The sequence below is a fragment of the Neovison vison genome, chromosome 12, assembly GCF_020171115.1.
Source record: "Neovison vison isolate M4711 chromosome 12, ASM_NN_V1, whole genome shotgun sequence".
NCBI lineage: Eukaryota > Metazoa > Chordata > Mammalia > Carnivora > Mustelidae > Neogale > Neogale vison.
Window position 1 is genome coordinate 20,424,647 of NC_058102.1, and position 27,198 is coordinate 20,451,844.

The following is a 27,198-nucleotide window of genomic DNA, read 5'->3' on the forward strand; positions in this document are numbered from 1 at the left end:
CTTTAGATAATAATAATAATACATCAACATTGGTCCATTCATTGTAACAAAGATACCACATTAATGCAACATGGTAACAATAAGGAAACTGTGAATGGGATGAGAAGAGATATATAGGAACACTGTACTCTCAACTCAAATTTCTGTAAACTTAAAAATGCCCTAAAATCAGTCTATTAATTAAAAAGAGTCTATATCCATGGACATACAGGTATTTAAGAAGCAAATTTTGTTTACAACTTCCCATAAGAAAATTATTCTTCAACTTTGTTTCAAACATTATAGGAATAAAAATCCAAGAAGACTATACCTGGGATTCAAAAGTGTAATCTACAGAAAAAAAATAAATACATAGAACATTCTTTGAGGCATCTACATGTAGCCAAACTGATATTTGTACATTTTGTTGAAGTGATATGGCATAAAAATTCCTCCTTTGGAAATACATAGATCTTCTTAGGCTAGAGTTATTTATCTGAAACACTGGATAAAATAATAGCACACACTTTAAATACATCAGGTTGTAGCTAGTGAAGCTATGCTTAGGTAAAATCACATCAATATTTATGAGAGCAATTAGTGTCCACACATAAATAGTACTGTCTCCTAAAACTGTCTTGCAGAAACACCTACATTTAAAAAGAACATTATTCATAGTTATTGTGGTTATCATTTATTCCCTGGATCACATTCTCTTAATAAGGGAAGTATTAATGTTGCTTGAAGGCAGCACTTCCTTGCTATGTAATGAGCATATAGGAGTGTTAGCTATGATACAGTCAGGCCCTTCATATATGATGTGCTTCCAGGTATAAGGAACTTGCTGTGCGTTAACACTGCTCAAGTTTGTACAATCTGCTTGGGTTCTTGGCTTGAAAAGTGTGTTCTGGCAGAAGGTTTTGTGAGATTGCTCAGAGGGATAATATATCAATTTCACTAAGTTTTACTATCACACTTACATCAGAATGTAGACTTTTGATTGTTGGCTATAAGATGTTGGTCTGATATATATGACTGTAACTAAGCACAGATTTCATTTTCCTTTTGGCTTTTATGTGTAATATAGCATTAATCCATAGTGGACAGTTATAGAATTGATAAATAACTGGCTTTAATTATAACTATAGTAAATAAGTTTCAATGAAAACTAAATTGATAAATGACTCAAGTGATTTTATATATTTTTTAATTCTTGGATTCTCAGATTTCTTTGTTACATTTTAAATACAAAAATAAATCAAACCCCTCAGATTGGGGGTGGGAGGTTGGGGGAACCAAGTGGTGGGTATTAGAGAGGGCACGGATTGCATGGAGCACTGGGTGTGGTGCAAAAATAATGAATACTGTCATGCTGAAAATAAATAAATAAATAAATAAATAAATCAAAAGTTCAGAACTATGGCTATCTCAATTCCCTTGAGAATTTTGCCTCAACATAAACAGATGCTAGAAATCCCAGCCTGTATTTTGACTTGGTATTAGAATATAAAGGCCAATAAACAAAGAAAACAAGATACACCAGGGAGATACATTACAGACCTCTGAATGGACATTGCCCTTCTCTAAATGTGTCCCTAGCGCCTCTCTGTCTCTATAATTTTCCACAGCTCATTAGGAGGTATATTTTAGAATTGGCACCAGTTTGCCTGGTTTCTGTCATCTGACTTGTTCTTATGGGCAAATTGTGAATCAAAAGTATTTAATTCTTTATTTCCGTTAGAACTGTCCTTGGTAATAAATCCCTCCATCTCCTTTAGAAGATTCTATTATTTACTTCCCACATATCTTGGCATTTATAATTTCAAGTTTAATACTTTAGCAAATGCAGATCACTTTCCCTTAATCTTTGTGGAAAATATGAATATTCACTATGAGATGAAGGTAAATTAATACTTTAAATAACTAAGCAATCAACATAAAGTATTTTCTAATTACCCTTGGGAAAAATACCAATGCTTATGCTTATACAGTATTTATGACCTGACTTTTTAAAAATTTAAAAATTTAAAAAATTTAAAAATTTAAAAAAATTTTAAAAGTGTATCACATTTTTATGAAATTTCTTGAACTTGCTTTATTGGAAGCAGATTTGAATGTCAGTAAAGACCTGCACCATTAACGTCTGGAGTGTGGCCATTCAAAGCAACAACACACAGGGCTTCTGAAAATGGCATTTGGGAAATGAAAATCCTACTTGGAAAATGCTTCTTTCTCACAGGCACTTGACATATCTACCTATTAAGGACTGAATTAGCCAGGAATTTTCACAAAAAGTCATGAAGTCATTAGAAGTCATGAAGACTTAACGCATTTCCTAGATATTTTAAGAATCCTCTCTAATACTACTCCAGTATGCTTTTCAGTTTTATTTGTTTCAAGAGAGGAGCATATTAGTTTTACAGGGAAGCAGCAGAGAGTAGGGAAATACATATTTACACCTACCTGAAAGGCATTCTTACATTCATTTGTTCTGCATATCTTCCAAGCACTTCCCATGGGGCATGCAACTTCACAAAGATAATGTCACTATTTATTAGAGAGGACTGAAACAGAAAAAAGAAACTAAATTGAAAAGTATATCCAAGTTTCCTATGGCTTAAATTGAATTGGAACTTAGAACACATGAACCTATATGGAGTTTAAGATTTGGGGCATTCTTCAGCAAAAAATTGGGTCCTTACATGTGCATCTAGTCATTCAAAAAATATACCACTGTGTGTCAGGCACTGGAGACCCAGCTGTGAACAAAAGAGATATGAATGGCATTTACATTCTGCAAACTTACAAACAAAAAAAGAAATAGGCAAAAGAAGTTTAAAAGAAAGGGATGAATTCAGGTAGTGATGAATGTTCTGAAGATAATGAAGTTAATGGGAGAAGTTATAGGGATGGGGTCACACACTACTTTGGGCAAGGGGTTCAGGCTCCTCTGCAAAGAGGACATACAAATTTGAGACAAAAAGGAGCCAGGACTGGGGGAAGGCATGGGATGAGTGATCTAGGTACAAAGACCCTAAGCTGGGAAATTGCTTGGTGTGTCTGATGTTCTAGGGGCAGTAAGGAGAGCAGGGTGGCTGGAGTGTATATATCATGAAAATTAGCATAAGAGGCTAAAAAGGTGAGAGGAGTCAGTCTGTGCAGTGCTTTACCCGCCCCAACAGAACAATTGAACCCTATTTTAGGAACACTGGGAAGTCATTTTGAGTTAGGCTTTCAAAGATCACTGTGGCTGCTGCATGGAGAAAATAATGTAAGGGAGGAGAGGCACAGCAAAATCAGAGAGAAAAGATGCTTTCAACCAACCAGGCAAAAGCCAAAAATTGGTGGTGGTGCAGAAGGAGGGACTTGATGTGGGTCTTGACTCTGGGTCAGTGTCAGGGAAGGCTTTTTCAAAGGACTGTGTTCTTTGGCCCAAAACTTTTGCCTCCTCTTGGGCTTTTTAATCAATACAACACATAGAGAGGGAAGTAAACTATGACTTTGCATTTTATTTTTTTAAGAGATTTTATTTATTTGAGAGACAGAGAATGAGCAAGAAACAGCGCAAGCCGAGGGAGGGCCAAAGGGAGACGGCCCTCCTTGCTGAGCAGGGAGCCTGATGTGGGACTCAATCCCAGGGCTCTGGAATCATGACCTCAACTGAAGGCAGACACCTAACTGACTGAGCCACCAAACCACCAAGGACTTTGCATTTTAAAAACCACCCAACAAGACCAAAAGGACTTCTCCAATTAGATTTTCTTTGGAAGTTATTTCCCAGGGGGAGGGCTGGGTTGTGGAAGGAGGTAGAAGAAAAATGAGAAAATAGTGAGCCAAACCAGCTTAAACCAGCAAAATGGACTATTATTTATCCATATCTTTTTCACACAGGCTCATTCTGGACTGCATGCAATTTAAATTTTTATAGTATAAGAATGTCAACAGATGTGTTAGGCTTTTGTAATTAACCTCTCCTTGTAACTGTATTCATAAACAGTCCAATAGTTTAACACGCTGGCAAAAATAGAAGCCCAAATTTATGGGGTAAATTTGCACTATAGGGAATTGTTTTTAAATTCCAGATGATGTGCAATTACAATTCATTGCTCAAATTCTCATTCAAAGTCATCTTGCTGGGCTTATAAATATTGTACTTAATTTATAAGAATTCTTCAAGATATTATGAAAATCAAATTGGTATCAACTATAAACTTCCCAGGGACTCTGACAGGACTGAATTTCCCAAAAGGAGGAGGGCCTGGGCCCAAATCCACCATGGTGAAGAGCACCCTTTGATATTGGTCTAAAAAACCAAACATTCTGGGGCGCCTGGGTGGCTCAGTGGGTTAATCCTCTGCCTTCGGCTCAGGTCATGATCTCAGGGTCCTGGGATCGAGCCCCGCATCGGGCTCTCTGCTCAGCAGGGAGCCTGCTTCCTCCTCTCTCTCTCTGCCTGCCTCTCTGCCTGCTTGTGATCTCTCTCTGTCAAACAAATAAATAAAATCTTTAAAAAAAAAAAACAAAAACAAAAAAACCAAACATTCTGGCAATTCAGGCTGAAATGAAGTTGTATATTCTAGCTTGGGACAAGCAGACTTCTGACTGTAAGTCTCCTAAAAACAAGGAAAGTTTCTGTTATTCACAGTAAAATCCTCTGGGTCTAGCACAATGCCTGGTCCAGAGGGAGCACACAACCAATACTTTTCTAATTCAGAATATGGTTAGTGAAATGTGAACAGTTAGTCCTGGCCCCGATGAAAGCTGTTTGTCGTGTGAAGCAAGGAGTAACTGCAGATGAAGTGACTCTTAGAACCAACATATCTGGTAACTGCAAATGAGGAGCCCAGCCAGAGCACAGACAAGCTAGTACACACTGAAGATGTAATGGACCAGTGCTGGGTCTCTTTGCATGAACTGGTTTTCTATTTAGTAACTCATTATATCCAATCCTTTCTGTACTGGGTGCTTAGAGCTTTGTAGCCAGGGTGAGTGGGCATGAGCTCACAGGTGTCCGTGTCCATACAGAACATGGAGAAATAGCACACACCCATGAAAATCTCCATCCTGTCCCTTTCATGTCTGCAGATGCAGATCTGAGATGGTCTCTGCTTATAAGTTGAGTATTTTTGTACATCAGAAAATATTGGGGGTGCCTGGGTGGCTCAGTGGGTTAAGCCGCTGCCTTCGGCTCAGGTCATGATCTCAGGGTCCTGGGATCGAGCCCCGCATCAGGCTCTCTGCTCGGCAGGGAGCCTGCTTCTCTCTCTCTCTCTGCCTGCCTCTCTGCCTACTTGTGATTTCTCTCTGTCAAATAAATAAATAAAATCTTTAAAAAAAAAGAAAATATTGACACTTGTTTTCCAATATATAGTATAGTTATCTAAGTTATAAAACAAAAGAAAGACTTTATTTTCTTTAAAAAAAAAAAGGATCTTATTGTTTATATTAAAGACATACTTTAGAGTCTGGGAAGGTTTTGCGGCTCTCCCACCTAAAAATGTTAATTGTGTAATGGGATTTTAAACTCAGATTTCCCACAAGATTCTACGTTCACTTGTTCTTTCTTCTCTCATCTTCCTATGATACTAAAGAGGGAAACTGCACAACAAGGAATATGGGAACGTGAATGATTCACAGACTCAAACTGAACTTAATTTATAAGAATTCGTCAAGATATTATGAAAATCAAATTGGTATCAACTACTTATAGCAGAATATCATCTTAGGATATACTCTCTCCATGAAATTATTGTAATTGCTAGGTTTACAGAAAGTAAATATAGTAGAAGACAAATCATTTTGTATATCTCCATGAATATATTAAAATATTAAAGAGAAATCATTAAAATATTCTACTTAGGGCACATTTTAAATGCTACAGTTCTGTGCATGGAAAAGCCAACTTCATTATCTGAACGCACACAAAATCAACTAAAATTCTAATGTGGGATCTCTTCCATTTTCTGCATAAAAGTATAGCTATTTTGATTTATTCAGCATGATAAAAACAACTTCATTTTGCTTATTTCAATTATAACAATAATTATAAAGCCATCACTTTACTATTATCTTCCAGACCTTTGTAATTTTGGAAACACTTTGACATTGTTACCTCATTTTATTCCTACATAAACCTTGTAAAGAGAGGCTTTTTCTTTCAATTACTTAGAGGCGGAGAGAGAGAATGGCCAAGTAATTCACTCACAGCCAAACTGAACATTTATCCCAGATACAGTAAACACTCACATCCCTTGGATCCCTTGTCAATTCTACCTAATAAATTCTGAGGTTTAAATAAATAAATAATTAAATCCATGGCTTTGTACATACATTGAAGATACCTAATTTCTGAACTGTTCTTTTATTAGTTTATAAAAAATAAACTGAGTTCTATATCTTAGAAAACAAAGCAACAAAAATGAAGCAATATTAAGCTATTAAGAACAGAAATTTTATTTGAGACAATTAAAAGTTATTTTTATAATCTTGAGAAAATGTTAGCTGAATTCCCTTGGATGACGATGGATGTCTATTCATAGGCTGTGTGTGTGTAACTTATTACTTGCATTCAATTTTTCAAGGAGGAACTGAACTTCAGCCCAGAAAAATAAATATGAAATAGATTACTGCTAATTATATGGCTCATATATCACTCTTTTCTCTACCACTGAATGATTACACTACATTTCTAAATAGGTTTTTCCTCATTATTAAGCATTCCTTTCCACATAAATCCAAGGGTGCAAGTGACAAAGCGAAGAGAAATGAAAATGATTTTTGGAAACAGTTTCATTAATATCCCATCTTAGGTTAGAAACATGGGAAGAAGAAAACATCCTGAGAAATTAAGAAGTAGAATAGAAACTACCTGCAGTAGAAATAGATAACATTCACAGAAAACATTCCTTCTTTCTTTCCTTTATTCAACAAGATCCTTTCAACACCTTCTAGGCACTTGATGCTAGGAATGCAGGATAATATATGTCCTGGTCCTGGGTATGTCCTGGGTATGCCATGATTTAGTAAGGGAAGTTTAGATCAATCAATAGCAAGGAAAAGAAGAAATATCATGCCATTTTCTAATTCAGGCCATCTCTCTAAGACACATGTATGGATGTACACATATTTACATCTCATGACCCCTGATACCATTGCTGAGAAGGAGATGCTACTGGAGTGACAGGTTTGGAAGTGGGGGATAGAGATAGAGTACAAACTCAGTTTTGGAAATGTTAACTTTCAGTTACCTATGAAAAGATGCCTGTGGGTAGTTAAGATAAATTGGTCTGGAGTGCAGGGGAGCAGTCTGGGCCAGAGATATAAAGCAAGCATGGCCAGGACATAGATGGTATTTAAATCTACGGGATTTGAAGAGGTCACTTTGAGAGCCAGTACAGGGCTACATGGGTAGTTGAACATCAGAGGTTAATTTAAGAATGCAGCCCCTGCATTTAAATCTTTGGAGTAAATACCTAGTAGTCCAATTTCTGTGTCATAAGGTAAGTCTATTTTTAATTTTTTGAGGAACCTCCATACTGCTTTCTAGAGTGGCTTCACTAGTTTGCATTCTCACCAGTAGTGTAAGAAGGTGCCTGTACCCCAATGTTTATCACAGCAATATCCGCAATAGCTTAACTATGGAAATAACCCAGATATTTATCTGCAGATGAATGGATAAAGAAAATGTGGTGTTTATATATAATGGAATATTACTCAGCAACCAAAAGGAATGAAATCTTGCCATTTGCAACAACAAGGATGGAACTATAGGGTATTATGCTAAGTGAAATAAGTCAGTCAGAGAAAGACAATTATCATGTGATTTCTCTCATATGTGGAATTTAAGAAACAAAACAGATGAACCTAGGGAAAGGGAAGGAAAAATAAAATAAGACAAAATCAGAGAGGGATATAAATCATAAGAGACTCTTAGCTCTATGAAACAACTGAGGGTTGTTGTGGGGCATGGGGTAACTGAGTGATAGGAATTAAGGAATGTACAGAATGGAATGAGCACTGAGTGTTATATGTAACCTATGAATCATTAAATTCTACCTATGGAACTAAAATTACACTATATGTTAACTATACTGAATTTAAATAAATTCAAAGAGGAAAAAAGCTAAAAAAAATGCAGACTCTGAGGTCAGATTATACATATTCATGTTCTTATGTGTCTCTCTTACTAGCTCTGTGATCTTGGGCAAGCTGTTTAACCTCTCTGTGCCTTAGTGTGTTCAACTGTAATATAGGAAATAATAACAAAATCTAACTATGGAATCATATTAAATGGCATAATATGGATAAGATGCATAGGTAACACATGTTAGTTATCATGATCTCCAGAAGGGCCAAGTCATATTGATGATGTTGGGAAGAACACAGCACTCCTAATCATCCAAGTTACAACCGATAAATAAGGAACCAATACCTGAAGAGAATTTTCCAGTCTAGAAAGACAAGTCTAAGTCTGAAGAAACCCACAGACTCAAGCCCCCAATTCCTGTCTCAGGTGGCTCCATGGTCCCCAGAGTCTCTTACATGTACCTTTAAGAACATCCATTCATTCAATAAGATTCAACAGACATTCATTGACTACTACATATCAGATACTCTGCTCAATCTCCAAGTAGACAGAATTTAGAGCAGTAAACAAACATTAAACAACAAATGAATATATGATTTAAAATTATGAGAAGTGGCAAAAAGGAAAATATATAATGCTGTGGGAGAGAAGAACTGGAGGCCCCTGACTTTAGATTGCCTGGTTGACTTCTGAAGGTATGGCATCTAACCTGAGATCCAAAAGATGAGAAAGTGCTAACCATGGAGAAACCAAATGAAGAGCATTTCAGACAGACGGAACAGCAAGTAGGAAGACACGGAGATTGTACCATAAATTGAAAGACTCAGGTGACTGGACTTTGTAGTGTGAGTTTGGGAGAGTTACCTGAGATGGAGTTAAAGAAAATGGCTATGGACAGATTATGCCTGGCTATGTTCAATAGGGTAAGGAGTTCAGATTTTATTTTGTAAGGTTACTAAGAAGTCACCGATGGGTTAAATGCAGAAAGAGAAGAAAATTTCTTCTTTTATAAAGTGTATTCTGAATGTGCTGTGGAAAAATGTCCCAGAGGGAACACAAGAGTTGGAAGGTTAATAGGAAAGTTATTCCAGTAGGTCAGGTGAGACAAGATGGTAGCTGAAACCCGAAGGTAGATGTAGTGAGGAAAAAATGGGACAGCGCAGAGATTAATGTGGAGGTAGATTTCAAAGGATTTAGGATTGGTCAAATGAGGAGAGAAAAAAAAATCCAGTGTCCAGATTAGTATGCATGCTATTTCTTCAGAAATCTGAAGTAAATTTTGTTATTCACATTTCACGGATGAGAGAATTTCACAGATGAGAAGTAGATGGATGGTAGTACAACACAATGAATTAGAAAAGAATCACGGAAAAGTTTCTGTTTACTTTGGGATATTCTATGCTTGAGATCCCTGGGAGATATTTACATACAGGTGTGAAGTGGACAAATGAGTATATAAATCTGGCTCAGGGTGGGAGTGGGGAGATGGGACTTATTAACTTGAGAATTACAGACACACCATTGATATTTAAAAGCACAGAATTTGATGAGGTTACCTAAGGAAGTAACAAAGATTAGGCACTAGGGCACATCAACATTTAGAAGGTCTGAGAAAGGAGGAAGCAACCATCAAAGAAGACTAAGAAAGTGTTGCCTGAAAGGTAGATGGGAAACAACAAGAAGAGGGACAAAATAGAAGCTGGGAAGAATGGAGGTTTCTAGAAGGATGACACTCAGGAGCCCTTCCCTCAGCTACCCCAGGCTGCTGCCTGAAGTTGGTCTTATTCAGTAGTGCCATTTGTCTCTTCTTTGCTGCTGCAGCTTCCTCTTTGTGCTTGCTGACACTGCTGTTGGCCCTGGCCCTGAAGAGGTTGCAGAGCTCGGGTGGAACTGTGTCCAACAGCGTTCAGCTGGTTTCCTGAAAGGAAGCCAGGAGCTTTCATGAGGAGTTAGAGCTAATTTCAAGGAGGGCACACCAGTACCAAGTCAGGTCTCTCCCAAGTGCCTCTCCCTGCCCACAGCAAAGAACGAAGCCCATGAACGGCTCCCTTTTCCCACTGGGGACAGCTGTCAGTCCTCTCAGAGAACTTTGTCAAGGAGTCAGTAGTGACTTGAGTTTGTGCACTGCACCTGGAGTTCCCGGTCTCCGACTGCATGCTCTCCACACTTCTCCCAGGAATTCTCAGGCAAAAACTCCTGACGACCTCCTAGGATTTCTGAGATGGACATGCAGACTGACCTCCACTCTACCTCCATGCCCTCATCACACACACATATGCTGATTTCAAAGAAAAAGCTCATTGCAATTTGAGTTTCATTTTACATCTGTGATACAGGTCTGAATGAGATCATGATCTTATACACATGGATAGTGTGCGTGTGTGTGTGTGTGTGTATGTGTGTGTGTGTGTGTTTACATAAAGGAAACATACCAGAAATCACATTTGCCATAGAAATCTCATTCTGAGAAATTTTTATCCATTTATTTTCATTTCAGGTCCATGTTCACTAATTTGTTTATATTAAAACAGGATGGTGGTAATTCTTAAAAAGTAGCAGGAGAAAGAAAAGTAATTTAAAAGGATTTGGTTAATCACTTATTTACCAAACATTTATTACATGTCTGTTAATCACTAGGTTTGCATTAAGAAAGGGTCATTTGTGTTCTAATGAGGCAACTAACTCTGATGTGCCTTGGCCTACGCAAAAAAGGAGAGAGTTCCTATCCATGAGAAACTAGTATCCTAGCCATGAAGATATAATAACTGCATGTGTAATTAGAGGAGAATTATAAAATAAGAAATAAACAAGGCATGACATGTAACCTTTCTCTATATATTGAAAAAAAAAATAGAGTAGAGGAACCACATGGTGTAATGGTTAAAAGTCCTGGTTTTGGAATCCCTAAGCTTTGGAATCCAAGGTTCAACAGCTAGAAATGCTACCTTAGCAGCTGGTGAGGCTGGGCAAAATATTTCATTCTGTAAGCCTCCATTCTCTCATCTGTGAAGTGTGAATAACAGAATTTACTTCAGATTTTTTCTGAGGGCTACAAGTTTTAATGCATGCAAGTATTTAGTTACTCCCTGGTGCACGAAAGCACTCTTTAAATGGGGAAGAGGGTATGTGATGCATCATCAAAGACATTTGAAAATATTTTCATAGTTAAAGCTTTGACTGAGGAACAAAAAACGGTCACTTTCTTCTAACCTGGCTTGCAAATTTTGGCCATGAATATATAGTGATGGAACATTAGGAATAAAGAGGTATTTGCTTGGAGGGACTAGGAAAGGCACCTGCATGTGAGAACTGAAGATTGTTCCTCTCCATGGATATCATAGAGTGAATGGTTGGCTCAAGGGAGCCTGCCTCTCTTACTTGCAAGCTCATTAGATTCTGGTTTCATCTAAAATAAAAAGTAAGATTGGGGTTATGTCTGTACCAAAAAGGAAGAGGGAACAGGTGGAATGGGAAAAATGAAATGGAGGTCTGACTGGAAAGAGTCTCCATAGGTCTAGGACTGTCCACAGTACCTGAGAAGTCCTGGGGGTTCTACAAGTGGTTGCCAAAGTTAAAAATGCCCCTTTAACATCTTAGATTAACTGAACTCAAAAGATGACACCAAATCCTTTTTTGTTTGTTTGTTTTAACTTGAAGGAAATGGGCTTAACAGAGCTGGAACTTAGGACACAAAAGACTAAAGAAGACCAAGGCATACTTTCTAAAAGTATCCAGAAGTATCTTTGGCTTCTCTTGAAAGGTAACCATTGGCCAACAACCAGCTTGGTGGTGCTGTGCAGTGGAAAGAAGACATGTGCAGGTCCTGCCACAGCTTTCTCCATTGCACACCAGGATAAATCACTTTGCTCCTCTCTCAGTTCCCCCCTGACCACGCAGAGATAACATGAGCCCTGAGCTGCCAACTTCCAGGGCTGTTTTGAGGCATTGATTGGCATAAGCTGTGAAAGCACATTGAAAACAGTCTTGGCCTTGTCTCTGACTGGACCTTAGATTTGGAAACAGGCCTCTTCCCCTCTGCCCTCAGTTTCCTTACCTGCAGAAGGAAGGTCTGGAATCATTCAGTTTGTTCCAAACATGTGCAGGGGAAGTGCACCTGAAAATCATGGTGCTCTTTGCAGATGACCATAAATCTCATCCTGGGAACTATAATTTAACACTCGCTTACTTACACATTCTTGTATTCTACAAAATTTTACTGAGAGCCTATGAGGTATCAGGAGGAAAGAGAGACCCTCAGTAAACAGGTATATAATATATCTGATAGTATGCTTTGAAGAAGAAAAAAGAAGGGTAAGGAAATAGAAAGTAATGGTAGGAAGAAGATATTATTTTAGATACAGTGGTATGAATAGGCTTTTTGATAAGGTGACATTTGAGCAGAAGCCTGAAGAAAGTGCATAAGAATGCAGTTTCATTATCCAGGGAGAGAACATTCCAGGCAGCAAGAAGAATCAAAGCCAAAAGGCCTGAGGCATAAATATGCCTCACGTTTCATTTTATTGAGCACAAAGAGTCAAATCAGGGTAGTCACTTGCACCTGTTCTGTATCCCCTTAGGCAAATAGCTGGATGTCACTTTCTCATAACTTTACTGGTAGGAAAACAAAGCAAACCCGTAAAATGCTGGGTCAAATAAAAATGATATTAATTTCAGCAAGGACCTCAGGCCTCTTGAAGAAAAAGACCACAGTTGTTCAGACCTAAAGACACATACAGATTGAAAGTGAAGGGATAAAAAAGATATTCCGTGTAAATAGAAATGGAAAAAAAAAAGGCAGGGTAGCAATCCTTACATAAAAAGACTTTTAAAAAGACTATAAGAAGACACAAAGAAAGGCATTACATAATGATAAAGGGATCAGTCCAACAAGAGGATGTAACAACTGTAAATCTCTATGTACCCAACATAGGAACACCTAAATATATAAAGCAAATATTAACAGACATAAAGGTAAAAATTGAGAGTAGTACAATAATAGTAGGAGATTTTAACACCCCAGTTACATCAGTGAGTAGATCATCCAGACAGAAAAATCAATAAGAAAACAGTGGCTTTGAATGACACATTAGAACAGATGGACGTAAGGGATGTATACTGAACATTCTGTCCAAAAACAGCAGGATACATATTTTTTTCAAATGCATATTGAATATTCTCCAGGATAAATCATGTTAGACCACAAAACAAGTCTCAATAAATTAGGAAGATGGAAATCATACCAAGGATATTTTCTGAGCAAAATGCCAATGCCAGGACTAGAAATCAATCACAAGAAAAAACAAAAAACAAAAAACAAAACAGAAAAAACACAAACATATGGAGGCTAAACAACACATTACTAAACAAACAGTGAAGAAATCAAAGAGGAAATAAAAAAAAAATACATGCAGACGAAAGAAAATGGAAATGTAATTGTCCCAAATGTTTGGGACACAGCAAAAGCAGTTTTGAAAGGGAATTTATTGTGATGCAGGCTTATTTCAAAAAACTAGAAAAATCTCAAACAATCTAACGTTACATATAAAAAAAACTAGAAAAAGGAATAAAGCCCAAAGTTCATAGAAGGAAAGTAATAATCAAGATAAGAATAGGGGAGTGCCTGGGTGTTTGGGTGGTTGAGCATCTGGCTCTTGGTTTTTGCTCAGGTCATGATCTCAGTGCTGTGGGATACAGCCCTGCGTCAGGGTCTGCACTCAACAAGGAGTCTGCTGGAGATTCTCTCTCTCTCTCCTAGTACCCCTGCCCTGCTTGTACTCTCTCTCTCAAATAATAAATAAAATCTTTTAAAGATCGGAGTAGAAATAAATAAAATGGAGAAGAAAACAACAGAAAAGATCAATGAAAACAAGAACTAGTTCTTTGAAAAGATAAAATTGATAAACCTTTAGCCAGATTCATCAAGACAAAAAGAGAGGACTCAAGTATATAAATTTGTCCAACCACTGTGGAAAACAGTATGGTGGTTCCTCAAACAATTAAAAATAGAAATACCATACAATCCAATAATTCCATGACTGGGTATTTACCCAGAGAAAATGAAAACACTAATTCAAAAAGATACACACAGCCCTGTGTTTATTGCAGCATTATTTACAATATCCAAGTTATGGAAGAAACCTAAGTGTCCAATGATAGATGAATGGGTAAAGAAGATGTGGGCTGTGTGTGTATGTGTGAGACCCTATATTATACCCTAGAAGATATTATGCTAGATGAAATAAGTCAGACACAGAAAGACAAATGCCACATGATTTCACTTATATATGGAATCTAAAAAACAAAACAGAAACAGAATCATAAATACGGAGAACAAATTGGTGGTTGCTGGGGGGAGGATGAAGGGGATAATCAGGTAAAAACATTCAGTTGTAAAATAAGTCATGAAGATGAAAAGTACAGCAAAGAGAATACAGTCAATAATATTATAATAACATTCTTTGGTGACAGATAGTAACTACACTTATGGTGAACGCAGAATAATGTATAGAGTTGTCAAATCACTATGTTGCACACCTGAAACTAATATAACATTGTATGTCAACTAGAGTTCAATTAAAAAAAAACAACAGTGGTAGAGGTGGGAACAGTTACATAGTGCTACCACATGCCAGGAAATATTTTTAGGGTTTTGCACACATTAAATAATATAACCTTCACCAAACCCTATGAGGCAAGCATTACTGTTATCCTGATTTGTTGCACACAAGAAACCAAAGCACAAAGAGGTAGAGTACCTTTGCTAAGCTCACAGAGTAAGTAAGGAGTGGAGCCTAGGTTCTCATCCAGGCAGCTGGATTAAGGAGAGCTGGGGCTCATGTGAATGTATTTTCTCATGGATTCAATTCCAACATCATTTTATTTTTTGGAAAAAATGCTTAGAGACACATTGGAATCCAGCGAATAGTGCATACAGTTCCCTCTATACATCTTAAAATGAATGTAGGGTCAATAGTAAAAACAAATATGAAACCCAGTTCTTCCCCTCACGATGTGTATTTCTGGGCATATTACTTAGCTCATGAGCGTCCATCTCCTCATTTGTAAAATGGGGAGAACAATACACACCTTGCAGGGTTGTTCTAAAACTGATAAGGTTGTGCTGTAAATTGCTGAATAAGGATTTCTTCTTGCTCCTAGAGTTCCTGAATGCTTGGTGGACATTCTGCTAACCCCTAGCTGATGCTATAAGTTCTTGATGGATCAGTAATCTATGCTCTGAAACTGCTGGAGAATTGTACATTTCTGGAGAGGTGGAGGGCTGGAGGTAATCACCAAGCAATTTCTGCTCCTCTCAGCTGGTCTGCCATCTAGCCAGCTGTGTGTCATGCCATCTAGCTACTTGCACTTTTCTGAGCTCCCATTTTCTCTGAAAAATAAGGGCATACATCTCTAAGGAGATATTTTTTTCCTTTTTTGCATTTTTTTTAATACTTGATTCCCTTACAGACACAGGAGAATTTGTGAGTGTACTTCAAAAAGGCTCTTCAGCTGATTCTGATGTAATTCTCTCTCTACAACTCATGCACATACACACTGTCACTATGCCCTGATGGAGAGAAACCTCTGAGGTACTGTATCTATTCCTAAATGGCCTCAATGTTCATTCCCCAAGAATGATGTTAGAATCAGCAACAGGAAATATATGTGTGAAAGGACTGCTCACTCCTCCTCAGCAGACCTTTAAATGGGGTTGTCCATTTCATGCTCTAGTCTCATCTCCTTGTTTCCCTGGATGATCTCATCCCTTCCCAATGGCTTTCAATGTCACCTACCATATAAAACCTTCCACATTCTTATCTCTGGCCCAGACCACTCTTCAGAGTTCCGGATCAGCCTAGCCAATGATCACCATGATACCTGCCCTTGGCTGTCTCATTGGCACATAAGACTCAAAGTATCTAAAATGGATCCACTTCTCTGGCAAAACTGCTCTACTCCTGAGTATCCCTAGATTCAGGAAATGGTAAAACCACTCATCAAATTGTTCAAGTCCAGGAGTTGTCTTTGACTCCTTCCTTACCCCACATAAAATTACTCACTATGTCTTATTGATTCTCCCTCTTTAAATGCCTTTGAATCTGCCCACTTCTCTCCATCTCCACTGCCACCATCCTCCTTTGAGCCACCATCATCTATCTCCTCAAAGACTGCAACAGCCTCTTAGGGGGGCTCATTCCGATTCCATTCTTTTTTTTTCCCCCTTCCCACTTCCATTCTTCCTTGTGTATTTTCACTGGCATCAGAAACGCTTTTAAAAATGCATTGTGATCCATGGTTTCCCATGGCTCTCCAGAAGATCACTAAAGTGGTTATTTAGTGCCACTCTTTCTTTCTCTACATTCCCATGGGCCTTTCTTCTTCTTTCTTCATCACCAAGCTTCTGATAGTCTCAGGGTTTTCTCATATGCTACTTTCTCTGCCTGATAGATTCCAACTCTTTCAGGTATCAAGTTGTTTGGTGGGTAGAATTTTAATATTGTTTCCAAGATTCCCACCCTCCCAATGTACTCATCTGGCATAAACTCCTTTCCTTGAGGGTGTGTGGAACTTGTAAATATGAGGGGCTATCACTTCAGGGATAAGGATACTGATCTACTGACTTTAAGTTAATCACTAGCACAGATTATCCTCAAGATCAGAGAGATTTTTCTGCTGGTTTCGAGGAAGTGAGATACTGTGTTTAAGAGGGTCTATGATGGGAAGGAATCATGTGTGGTTGAGAGAAGTCCCTCAGAAAATGGGGGTGCTGGTCCTACAACCTCTAGAAATTAAATTCTGCTAAAAACCATAAGAGAATCTTAAGGTCCAGAAAGGAATGCAGCCTGGTTGACACCTGATGTCAGTCTTATGGGATCCTGATCAAAAGACCCTGTTGAATTATACCTGGACTCCTGACACCTGCAGAAACTATGAAAGCATAAACATAGGTTATTTAAAGTTTTTAAAATTTGAGGTAATCTCTTATGCAGCAATATAAAACCAATACAGGCCACATTTCAATAAGTTAATTCTGTAATTACATATTACCCTGTTGTCTCTAGGAGACTGTTCATCTTCTCTACAGCTGTATGTTACTTAGCACAGTATGTTACTTAGCACAGAGTCATTGAAAGTGAATGTTCCCTAAATTAATTTATGAACGTCTTGGGATCTAAACTACAAGTGGCTTTTTCACGTTGTTGATTACCTTGTTAAAACCCTATCAAACACGTCAAAAAATGGGCAGAAAATATGAACAGACACTTCTCCAATCAAGACATACAAATGGCTACCAGACACATGAAAAAATGTTCATCATCATTAGCCCTCAGGGAGATTCAAATTAAAACCACATTGAGATATCACCTTACACCAGTTAGAATGGCCAAAATTAACAAAACAGGAAACAGCATGTATTGGAGAGGATGTGGAGAAAGGGGAACCTTCTTACACTGTTGGTGGGAATGCAGGTTGGTGCAGCCTCTTTGGAGAACAGTGTGGAGATTCCTCAAGAAATTAAAAATAGAACTTCCCTATGACCCTGCAATTGCACTCCTGGGTATTTACCCCAAAGATACAGATGTCGTGAAAAGAAGGGCCATCTGTACCCCAATGTTTATAGCAGCAATGGCCACGGTCGCCAAACTGTGGAAAGAACCAAGATGCCCTTCAACGGATGAATGCATAAGGAAGATGTGGTCCATATACACTATGGAGTATTATGCCTCCATCAGAAAGGATGAATACCCAACTTTTATAGCAACATGGACGGGACCGGAAGAGATTATGCTGAGTGAAATAAGTCAAGCAGAGAAAGTCAATTATCATATGGTTTCACTTATTTGTGGAGCATAACAAATAGCATGGAGGACAAGGGGCGTTAGAGAGGAGAAGGGAATTTGGGTAAATTGGAAGGGGAGGTGAACCATGAGAGACTATGGACTCTGGAAAACAATCTGAGGGGTTTGAAGTGGCGGGGGGGGTGGGAGGTTGGGGTACCAGGTGGTGGGTATTATAGAGGGCACGGCTTGCATGGAGCACTGGGTGTGGTGAAAAATAATGAATAATGTTTTTCTGAAAATAAATAAATTGGAAAAAAAAACCCTATCAAAAAAAATTCATCTTTTTCCGGCTTAAACACATGAGGAGCTCAAGTAAACACTCCTCTAGGTCATAATCAGGAGATACAGCACTAAGGAGCTAAAGTCTGATCTTTACACAGTTCATCAAAAGTTCCCTCTGTTGCCATTAAGTGAACACCAATGCAACCTACTCTTGGTTACTCTGCATCAATCCTGGTGATCTCTATATCAAGCTTAGGAAACATACTTCATCAGCATATCTGAAGAAAATCAATGTCTGGTCTATCAGTCAAGATCAGCTAAGTGATGCTGCAACAACAAATAACCCCAAATATCAGTGACTTAAAATGGTAGAGCTATATTGTCAACATGGTAGCTATTGGCCACGTGTGCCTACTGAGCACTTAAAATATATCTAGTCCAAACTGAGATGTGCTGCCTGTAGAAAATATACACTAAACTTTAAAGACTTTGAATATCTGAAATAAAGAATGTAAAATGCCTAATTTCTATATGGCTTACATGTTTAAATAATTTAAATCTATTGTATTAAATAAAATGATTATAATTAATTTGTTTTTTTTCCTTACTTTTCACATGTGACTGTTAGAAAATTTTAAATTACATAATTTTTATTGGCTGGTGCAATGATAAAGGCTAATTTGTTTTTGCTACCTATTCATTACAGGTCAGCTCACTTTAATAATTCAGTGATTCATGATGATGGGTCACTGTGCCAGAGGGAAGGAAGATCTCATAAGGTCATAAGGATCTCATAAAATCTCATAAGGACATAAGGATCTCATAAGGACACATGCCACTTCTGTGCCCATCCCACTGGACATAAATAGTCATTTGGATCCATTTGTCTATAAGACCATCAGGAAGAGGGATTATATCTGATGAGTAGTGCTAATTAATACACACTGGTATGGAATAGCCTTCCTCCATCACCTACTTAGGATCACAGTAAACCAAGTGTGTAAAGCAAATGTCCTTTCTTCCTCACAACATAATGAATCATAAAGTCATTCAAACAAATATTATAAAAGCTAATCTTAACTACATCCCAAGCACTATATTGGACCCTAGGGATTTAGAGAAACCTGAGACACATTCCTGCAACTCAGGGAACTCACATTTTAGCAGAGCCATTATTATACTAACTATAAATAATTTGATGGATATGAACAGAAGTGGGTTTAATGTCCTATGGGAGGACAGGAGTGAAAACGCTCCCTTTGTGGATGCTCTCCCTGTGTAGCACTAAATCTCTCCTCGGAAATAAGCAATGTCATTTCTGTTCTACATACCCTGAAAAGTCCTTTCACTTGTTACAGATCATCATAACATCTCCTTCTTCCTTCAAGGTAGCATATTAGATAAGTTGAACATGAAAACATCTATATCATCACTATTATGCTTTATATTAACATCAACGATCAACCCACTGATAACTATTTACAGTTATGACTTAGTCAATAAGCCATGTATCATTATGCCCTTACTAAATTACAGTGATTAACAGTCATAAAATAACCATGACCCAGAAAGGACAGATGCACACGGTGGCTACTGCCAGTGAAGAAGCAATTTAACTTTGGAAATACCTTCTAATGAGCTTGGAAAGGTTATGACATCCTTCCTAGGCCTGTTCTATTTATCTTTTGGTAGAAATGCTAATCAAAATTGGAGGATTGAATAATAGGGCACAAGGCTGTATAGCTTTCAAAGTGATTTTTACCTAAAGGTCATGAAAAATTTGTCAATAATGAGGTTCATATGAGTTTTGACAACAAAGAAATGTACCTGATACGTTTTACCTAACTCATATCAACATTATGCCAGTGAGGAACTGATGTAACATCTTTGCCTTACTTTATAGAACTAAGGTATCTATCTATCTATCTATCTATCTATCTATCTATCTATATATCTATATATCTATCTATATCTATCTATCTATCTATATATATATATATATATATATATATATCTTCTGGATATCTATCTTCTAGATCTATCTATCTATCTATCTATATATATATATCTATCTATCTATCTATCTATATATCTTTGCCTCACTTTATAGAACTAAGGTATCTATCTATCTATCTATCTATATATCTATATATCTATCTATATCTATCTATCTATCTATCTATATATATATATATATATCTTCTGGCCTATAGAGATATATATGTTATTAGGTATTATATAATATATAAATATTAAATAGATTAAATATTAGATGATATAAATGTTAATATATTAAATAATACATTTGAAATAATGTTGTGTGGATTCCATTAATGTGTCCCTAACATTAGGTTCTCTTCTCCTTCAGGGAAAATGGTCTTCTGAGCTTCCTGGCCCACTGTGGTAGGCTAGAACCATATCATGAGCTCTGGCCATTGAGCTGTGTGTAGAGCCTTGAACACTGTTGTGTGAAGCTTCCCTGCTAACTATAAAAGCAGTCTTTTTCACCCTCACCTATTATCTGGAGATCAAGAACTAAATGCTGTTGCCTTATGCCTCTAAGATGACAAAGCCTGGAGTGACATGTAGAAGTTATATAAAGATCTGCGTGGAACTTCACGAGATCACAAGGAGATCTGGAAGCAAAGGGAACTCAAGAGCAAGACTGAGGATGCTCTACCATTTGGAGATCAAAGAGAAGAGGTAGGCAAGAGAGGGGAATTGAGAAAGAACCAATCAAGAAGGGAGAAAGCAAGGAGAGCATGACATACTCCAGAGCCAGGAACATTTTTTTTAAGGCACAAACAAACTATAAGCAACAATGCTGAGACAATGTCAGTAAGATAACAGATGACATGACGGCTGGATTTGGTCATGACTGACACTTATGAAAGCAGTTTCTATTGAATGAAGGAGAAAGCTCAGTCTGAGTAGTCTTAAAGGAAAATGGTAGGTGAGAAAGTGGGGAGAGTGATACCAGACAAATCTTTCAGGAAGATTTTCTGTGAGGTGGAGAAGAAAAATGAGGCATTCATTGGAGAAGAACATAGGGGGTTAAGGGATTTCTCTCTTTAAGATGTGAGTTAACGGGAGCATGTTTGTAATGACTGAGAAGAGAGCAAAAACTGATGATGTTGGGGTGCCTGGGTGGCTCAGTGGGTTGAAGCCTCTGCCTTCGGCTCGGGTCATGATCCCAGGGTCCTGGGATCGAGCCCCACGTTGGGCTCTCTGCTAAGTGGGGAGCCTGCTTCCCCCTCTCTCTGCCTGCCTCGCTGCCTACTTGTGATCTCTGTCAAATGAATAAATAAAATCTTAAAAAAAAAACTGATGATGTTGAAGAGAGAGGAGATGGTTACACGAGCAAGGTCCTTGAGAAGGTGAAATGGGAAGGGACATAGCACGTAATAAAAGTGCTCCTGGGAAGCGGCAGACACTCATGCATAGCAACAGAGGGAAGGCAGAGATAGGGACAGATGCAGAAGATCCTGCTCAACTGCTTCTGTTCTCTTATCAGAGCATAAGCAAGGTTATCAGGGAAGCCTGTGTGAGTGGTGGTGGTGGTAGGGGGAGATACAAAGGTGAGACACTCAAGGGGTGAAAAGTAGCCAACTCCCTCATCTATTTAGTCTCTGGTCAGATGTCACCTTCAGTAAGCCTCCTACTCAATACCCTATTTAAAATCAGAATTCCTTCATCCTCAGGACTCTCCTATCCTGTTCTACTCTTCCCTTTGCCGTATCATTTATTACTTTCTAATATACTATGCTATTTTCTTATTTATTGTGTTTATTGTTCACGGTCTCCTGCATTAGAAGGTGAGCACCATGAGGATAGGGCTTCTTTGTTTTGTTCACTGATGTTCATGATGATGGTGATGAAATGATGCTAAAAACATGACTGGGACAATTACTCAACAGGCTCATTATCATATTTGATGTACCTCCCAGTGACAATTTAGAACATTTACATTCATTCACAGTAAGCTTCAGTTCCAAATATTTAAGAGTTTACTTAGACCTCTCTTTCCCTAAAGAGACTTCATTTTATCTTTTTTAAAAAGATTTATTTATTTATTTTAGAGGTGGGAGGAGCAGAAGGAGATGAAGAAAGAGAATCTCAAGCAGATGCCCCGCTGAGCATGGGGCATGGGCTGGATATCAGGACCCTGAGATCATCACCTAAGCCAAAATCAAGAGTTGGATGTCCAACCAACTTAGCCACCCAGAAGCCCTAAGAGACTTGATTTTAAAGGGAGGTAGAGGTACAACTTCACTGAGTATAAACAGGGGGGAAAAAAGGAAAATCACAAACTAAAATTCAGTACTGAAATGTTGATTACTTTTCTTTGTATTGCCAACTAAACAGAGTACTGTATGACATAATGAATCAAAACTAGTAGTTTTGTTGTGTTGTGTTTTGTTTTCATTCTACTGGAGTTTGTACAGAGAACTGCGGGGTGGGAGAGCCCTTCCAGCCATCAGAAGTAAGAGGAGATGCCTCAAACATAATGTATACTGTGTTATCCATGAGGTGTTGAATGAAGAACTAGATTTCAGAAGAACCCAAAGGCACTTATTAGTCTGAAAAGCTGAATCAAGGCAGCTTCAAATGAATGCCGAAGTGATGTACTGCTGTGCAGTCCAAAATAATATCCTGGATAAACCAAGGAACCTACAGACTGTGGAGGAGGAGAGGTCCCAAGAGGAGACATAATGCAATTCTGAAACACTAATGGACATGAGGTCTCACCGTGTGTAATTTTCTTTCCTGCCTGCTGGACTGCTAAGGTCAAGGGAAGTAGCTGGTAGTACAGTTTCATTCTTCTGCCTGTTCTACTCCTAGCCTTCCATAAAGCTCTTTATTTCAATGCATGTAGAAAAAGTCAAAACAGAGGAGAACAGAAGTTAAAAAAAAAAAAAGAACTCTAGTGAGTAACAAACATCATTTTCTTAGAAGACCATCACAGTCTTCATTTAAATTAAATCTGCAGATAATAGCTGGCACCATTGGTTTACTAAAACTCTGGGCCAGCAAGAAATCCAGCAATAAGATTACTCTATTTAAACAGAAGCACAATGTGATGGATTTGGTTGCAAAGAAGCTAAATAATACTAAGTTAGACCCTTAAAAAAATAACTAGGGGTACCTCTGCGGCTGAGTTAGTTAAGTGTCTGCCTTCGGCTCAGGTCATGATCCCAGGATACTAGGATTAAGCACCACATTGGCCTCCCTGTTTGTGGAGTCTGCTCCTCCCAACCCCCCGCCCCACTCTCCACCCCTCACCCTTGCTCATGCTCTCTCTCACTCTACTTTTTCTCTCTCAAATAAATAAATAAAATATTTTAAAAAAATAACTAAAAAAGGCATATCTGGCTTGTATCAGTCCAGTTATTAAGGCTTAGGAAAACAATTATATCTGACATGAATTTTATTCAGGGGAAACTGCTGAAGGAGCATAAATAATGTGAAAGTCAAGAAGAAATGATGATCCAGGCACTATGCTAGGCTCTGTGGGGAAAACCCTTGCAGTCCTCATGAGATTTCCATGAACATTACATGGGGAAGCAGAGATGCACAAAGAAGCCCTGAGGCCTCAATCAGAAGTTATGCCTTTGCTCTAACTGCTCCCTTTCTGCAATGCCATGTCCTCTACTTCCCTGCTCAGTAAATACCTATTCATCTATTCATCCTTCAAGACCCAAGTCACTTCCTTGAACCTTCCTGAAACCTCTGGACAGAGTCTGAAGTTCCCTTAGCACTTTCACAGAAACTTTTCAGGTTGTAGACCAACCATCTGTTTCACAGCAATCAACGACCTCTCAACACACTGAGCATATTATGGGAGGTTGTATATTCCAAAGATGGCCCTGACAGTACCCTTCATTCCACACATCTTTTAGAACATTTTCACTCTCCATCAAAAGGTAGAATCTGTCCCTTCCCTTTGATCCTCCTTCTGCAAATGGATATAGTAGAAGAAATGCTTCTGCGTCTAGGTCATAAAAATGCACTTCCGCCTTGTTTTCTTGAAACCCAGCCACCATGTGACAGAAAAGCCTGAACCAAAGGAGCCTCAGAAAAGCCTGTGGAGAGATCACATGGAAAGGAGCCAAGGCCCACAGCCCACAGGCCAGGTTGAACTGTTTGCTAACAGCCAGCACTAACTTTCCAGTTCTGTGAATAAGCCATCTTGAAAAGAGATCCACCAGACCCCTACAAAGAGCTGTTCTAGCTGATACCCCAAGAGGCAGAGAAAAGCTATTCCTGTTGGCTCTATTCAAGCATAGATTTGAGAGTAAAATAAAGGAGTTCTTTTTTTTTGTTTTTGTTTTAAATTTTTAAATTTATTTTCAGCATAACAGTATTCATTGGTTTTGCACCACACCCAGTGCTCCATGCAATCCGTGCCCTCTCTAATACTCATCACCTGGTTCCCCCAACCTCCCACCTCTCCGCCCCTTCAAAACCCTCAGATTGTTTTTCAGAGTCCATAGTCCCAAGATTTTATTTATCTATTTGACAGGGAGAGATCACAAGTAGGCAGAGAGGCAGGCAGAGAGAGAGGGGGAAGCAGGCTCCCTGCTGAGCAGAGAGCCCAATGCAGGACTCGATCCCAGGACCCTGGGATGATGACCTGAGATGAAGGCAGAGGCTTTAACCCATTGAGCCAACCAGGCTCCAAGGAGTGTTATTTTAAGCCACTAGTTCTAGAGTTGTTATGCAACAATAGGTAACTAGAACACTTTTTTATTTTTGATTTTCCACTGCCTGGCACAGTGCCTAAAATATGATAGACACTCAATAAATATATGCATGATGATCAATACACATCACAAGAGTTTGACATGGTGCAGATGACCTTCCTCTTTTATTCCACCTGTGGGCAGTTGTGGGAGAAGGAGTTTTCAGCTTGTCTTTGCTTTGTTCTTTCACTTTCCTGTGCATCACAAATACATGGATATCTATGCAGGCTTTGAGTTACTGTTTCTCAAATTAAAGATTTGGTCTTAATGAGCTTAGCTCTGTTTTGAACAAACAGAACTATTTAGTGTTAGTATCAAAGCAAGGGTGTGGGTGTGAGGAAGGCACTGTGATTGTAGACAATTCACTCAGCCATGCCCATGTGAAACACCAGAAAGGGCTATCCCCCCACCATCTTGGTGGGGGTGGTATTAAGGTTCATGATTTACAACTGTAAAACTATTTGGATATGACAGAGGGGGTGCTGGCATAGCCCTAAGTGAAGGGACAGGTGGCTAATCAATCCTGTCAGGAGTAGGGCTGATGGCCGCCCTGTAATGTTCTTTGTCAACTTGGCACCTCTGCCCCTTCCTAAGGCCCCCTCCCTATTGCTGAAAAAAAAAAGCTAGGACTACATTTTACAGAATCCCCTTCCCTATAGAAAGATGAATGATGCTTAGGTGAAATCTGGAAGATGGAAAAGAAGCAGCTATTTCTCCACCCCAGGTAAGGAGTTAGAGGCAGTTGTATAAGTTATTGGTGTAAGTTAAAGACAGCTTCAGTGAGTTTTTTGAGACTCATTTGTCCCATAGTCAGACATTCTTGAGATCTCTGTAGTGGTTTCCAGACAAGCTCCTAGACCCACCCTTATGGTACTTCAGGAAGTAGTTTGTACTTCACTCAGTAGCCTTATCAGCAGTGCCATAAGCATCAATATTGAACACTTTATTCTTGGAAGACACAGAATGGCTTGTCCTCGTGCAGAACCCTAACTCTAAGCAGTTACAAGCAGTAGGGAAGACATGAAAAGAAGAAATTTTGGTGTGTGTATAGACAAAAGGGTGAAAGAACTCAAAAGAGGTTGCACCAACAGAGGTGACAGCTAAACTGATGAATGGCAAAGAAAAAGTTAAGGAGGTGATTTGCAACCAGATCTGGTCTCCCCAAGGAAAGTAGTTTCAAGCATTTGATTTATCCCTGCTCTGTGCCCTGGGAGAAGCCATTTTTTAAAATTTTTTATTTCTTTTCAGCGTAACGGTATTCATTGTTTTTGCACACACCCAGTGCTCCATGCAATCTGTGCTCTCTCCAATACCCACCACCTGGTTCCCCCAACCTCCCACCCCCCCCACCCCTTCAAAACCCTCAGATTGTTTTTCAGAGTCCATAGTCTCTCATGGTTCACCTCCCCTTCTAATTTCCCTCAACTTGCTTTTCCTCTCCATCTCCCCTTGTCATCCATGCTATTTGTTATGCTCCACAAATAAGTGAAACCATATGATAATTGACTCTCTCTGCTTGACTTATTTCATTCAGCATAATCTCTTCCAGTCCCATCTATGTAGCTACAAAAGTCGGGTATTCATCCTTTCTGATGGAGGCATAATACTCCATAGTGTATACGGACCACATCTTCTTTATCTATTCGTCCGCTGAAGGGCATCTTGGTTCTTTCCACAGTTTGGCGACCGTGGCTATTGCTGCTATAAACATTGGGGTACAGATGTCCCTTCTTTTCACTACATCTGTATCTTTGGGTTAAATACCCAGTAGTGCAATTTCAGGATCATAGGGAAGCTCTATTTTTAATTTCTTGAGGAATCTCCACACTGTTTTCCAAATTGGCTGCACCAACTTGCATTCCCACCAACAGTGTAAGAAGGTTCCCCTTTCTCCACATCCTCTCCAACACGCGTTGTTTCCTGTCTTGCTAATTTTGGCCATTCTAATTGGAGTAAGGTAGTATCTCAATGTGGTTTTAATTTGAATCTCCCTGATGGCTAGTGATGATGAACATTTTTTCATGTGTCTGATAGCCATTTGTATGTCTTCATTGGAGAAGTGTCTGTTCATATCTTCTGCCCATATTTTGATATGATTGTCTGTTTTGTGTGTGTTGAGTTTAAGGAGTTCTTTATAGATCCTGGATACCAACCTTTTGTCTGTACTGTCATTTGCAAATATCTTCTCCCATTCTGTGGGTTGCCTCTTTGTTTTGTTAACTGTTTCCTTTGCTGTGCAGAAGCTTTTGATCTTGATGAAGTTATATGCCAATAAGCTAAGCAACCTAGATGAAATGGATGCATTCCTGGAAAACTATAAACTCCC

General features: G+C 38.6%; 1 protein-coding gene across 3 annotated transcripts in view; it reads right to left on the reverse strand.

Moving 5' to 3' along the window:
- The window catches only part of ANO4 (anoctamin 4), a 380,838-nt gene that overhangs the window by 168,411 nt on the left and 185,229 nt on the right, over nt 1-27,198 (reverse strand). For all 3 annotated transcript variants that reach the window (XM_044227349.1, XM_044227348.1, XM_044227346.1), the window contains one exon: nt 2,443-2,543. In XM_044227349.1, coding sequence (XP_044083284.1) covers nt 2,443-2,543 — 101 coding nt within the window. The remainder of the gene's footprint in view (nt 1-2,442; nt 2,544-27,198) is intronic.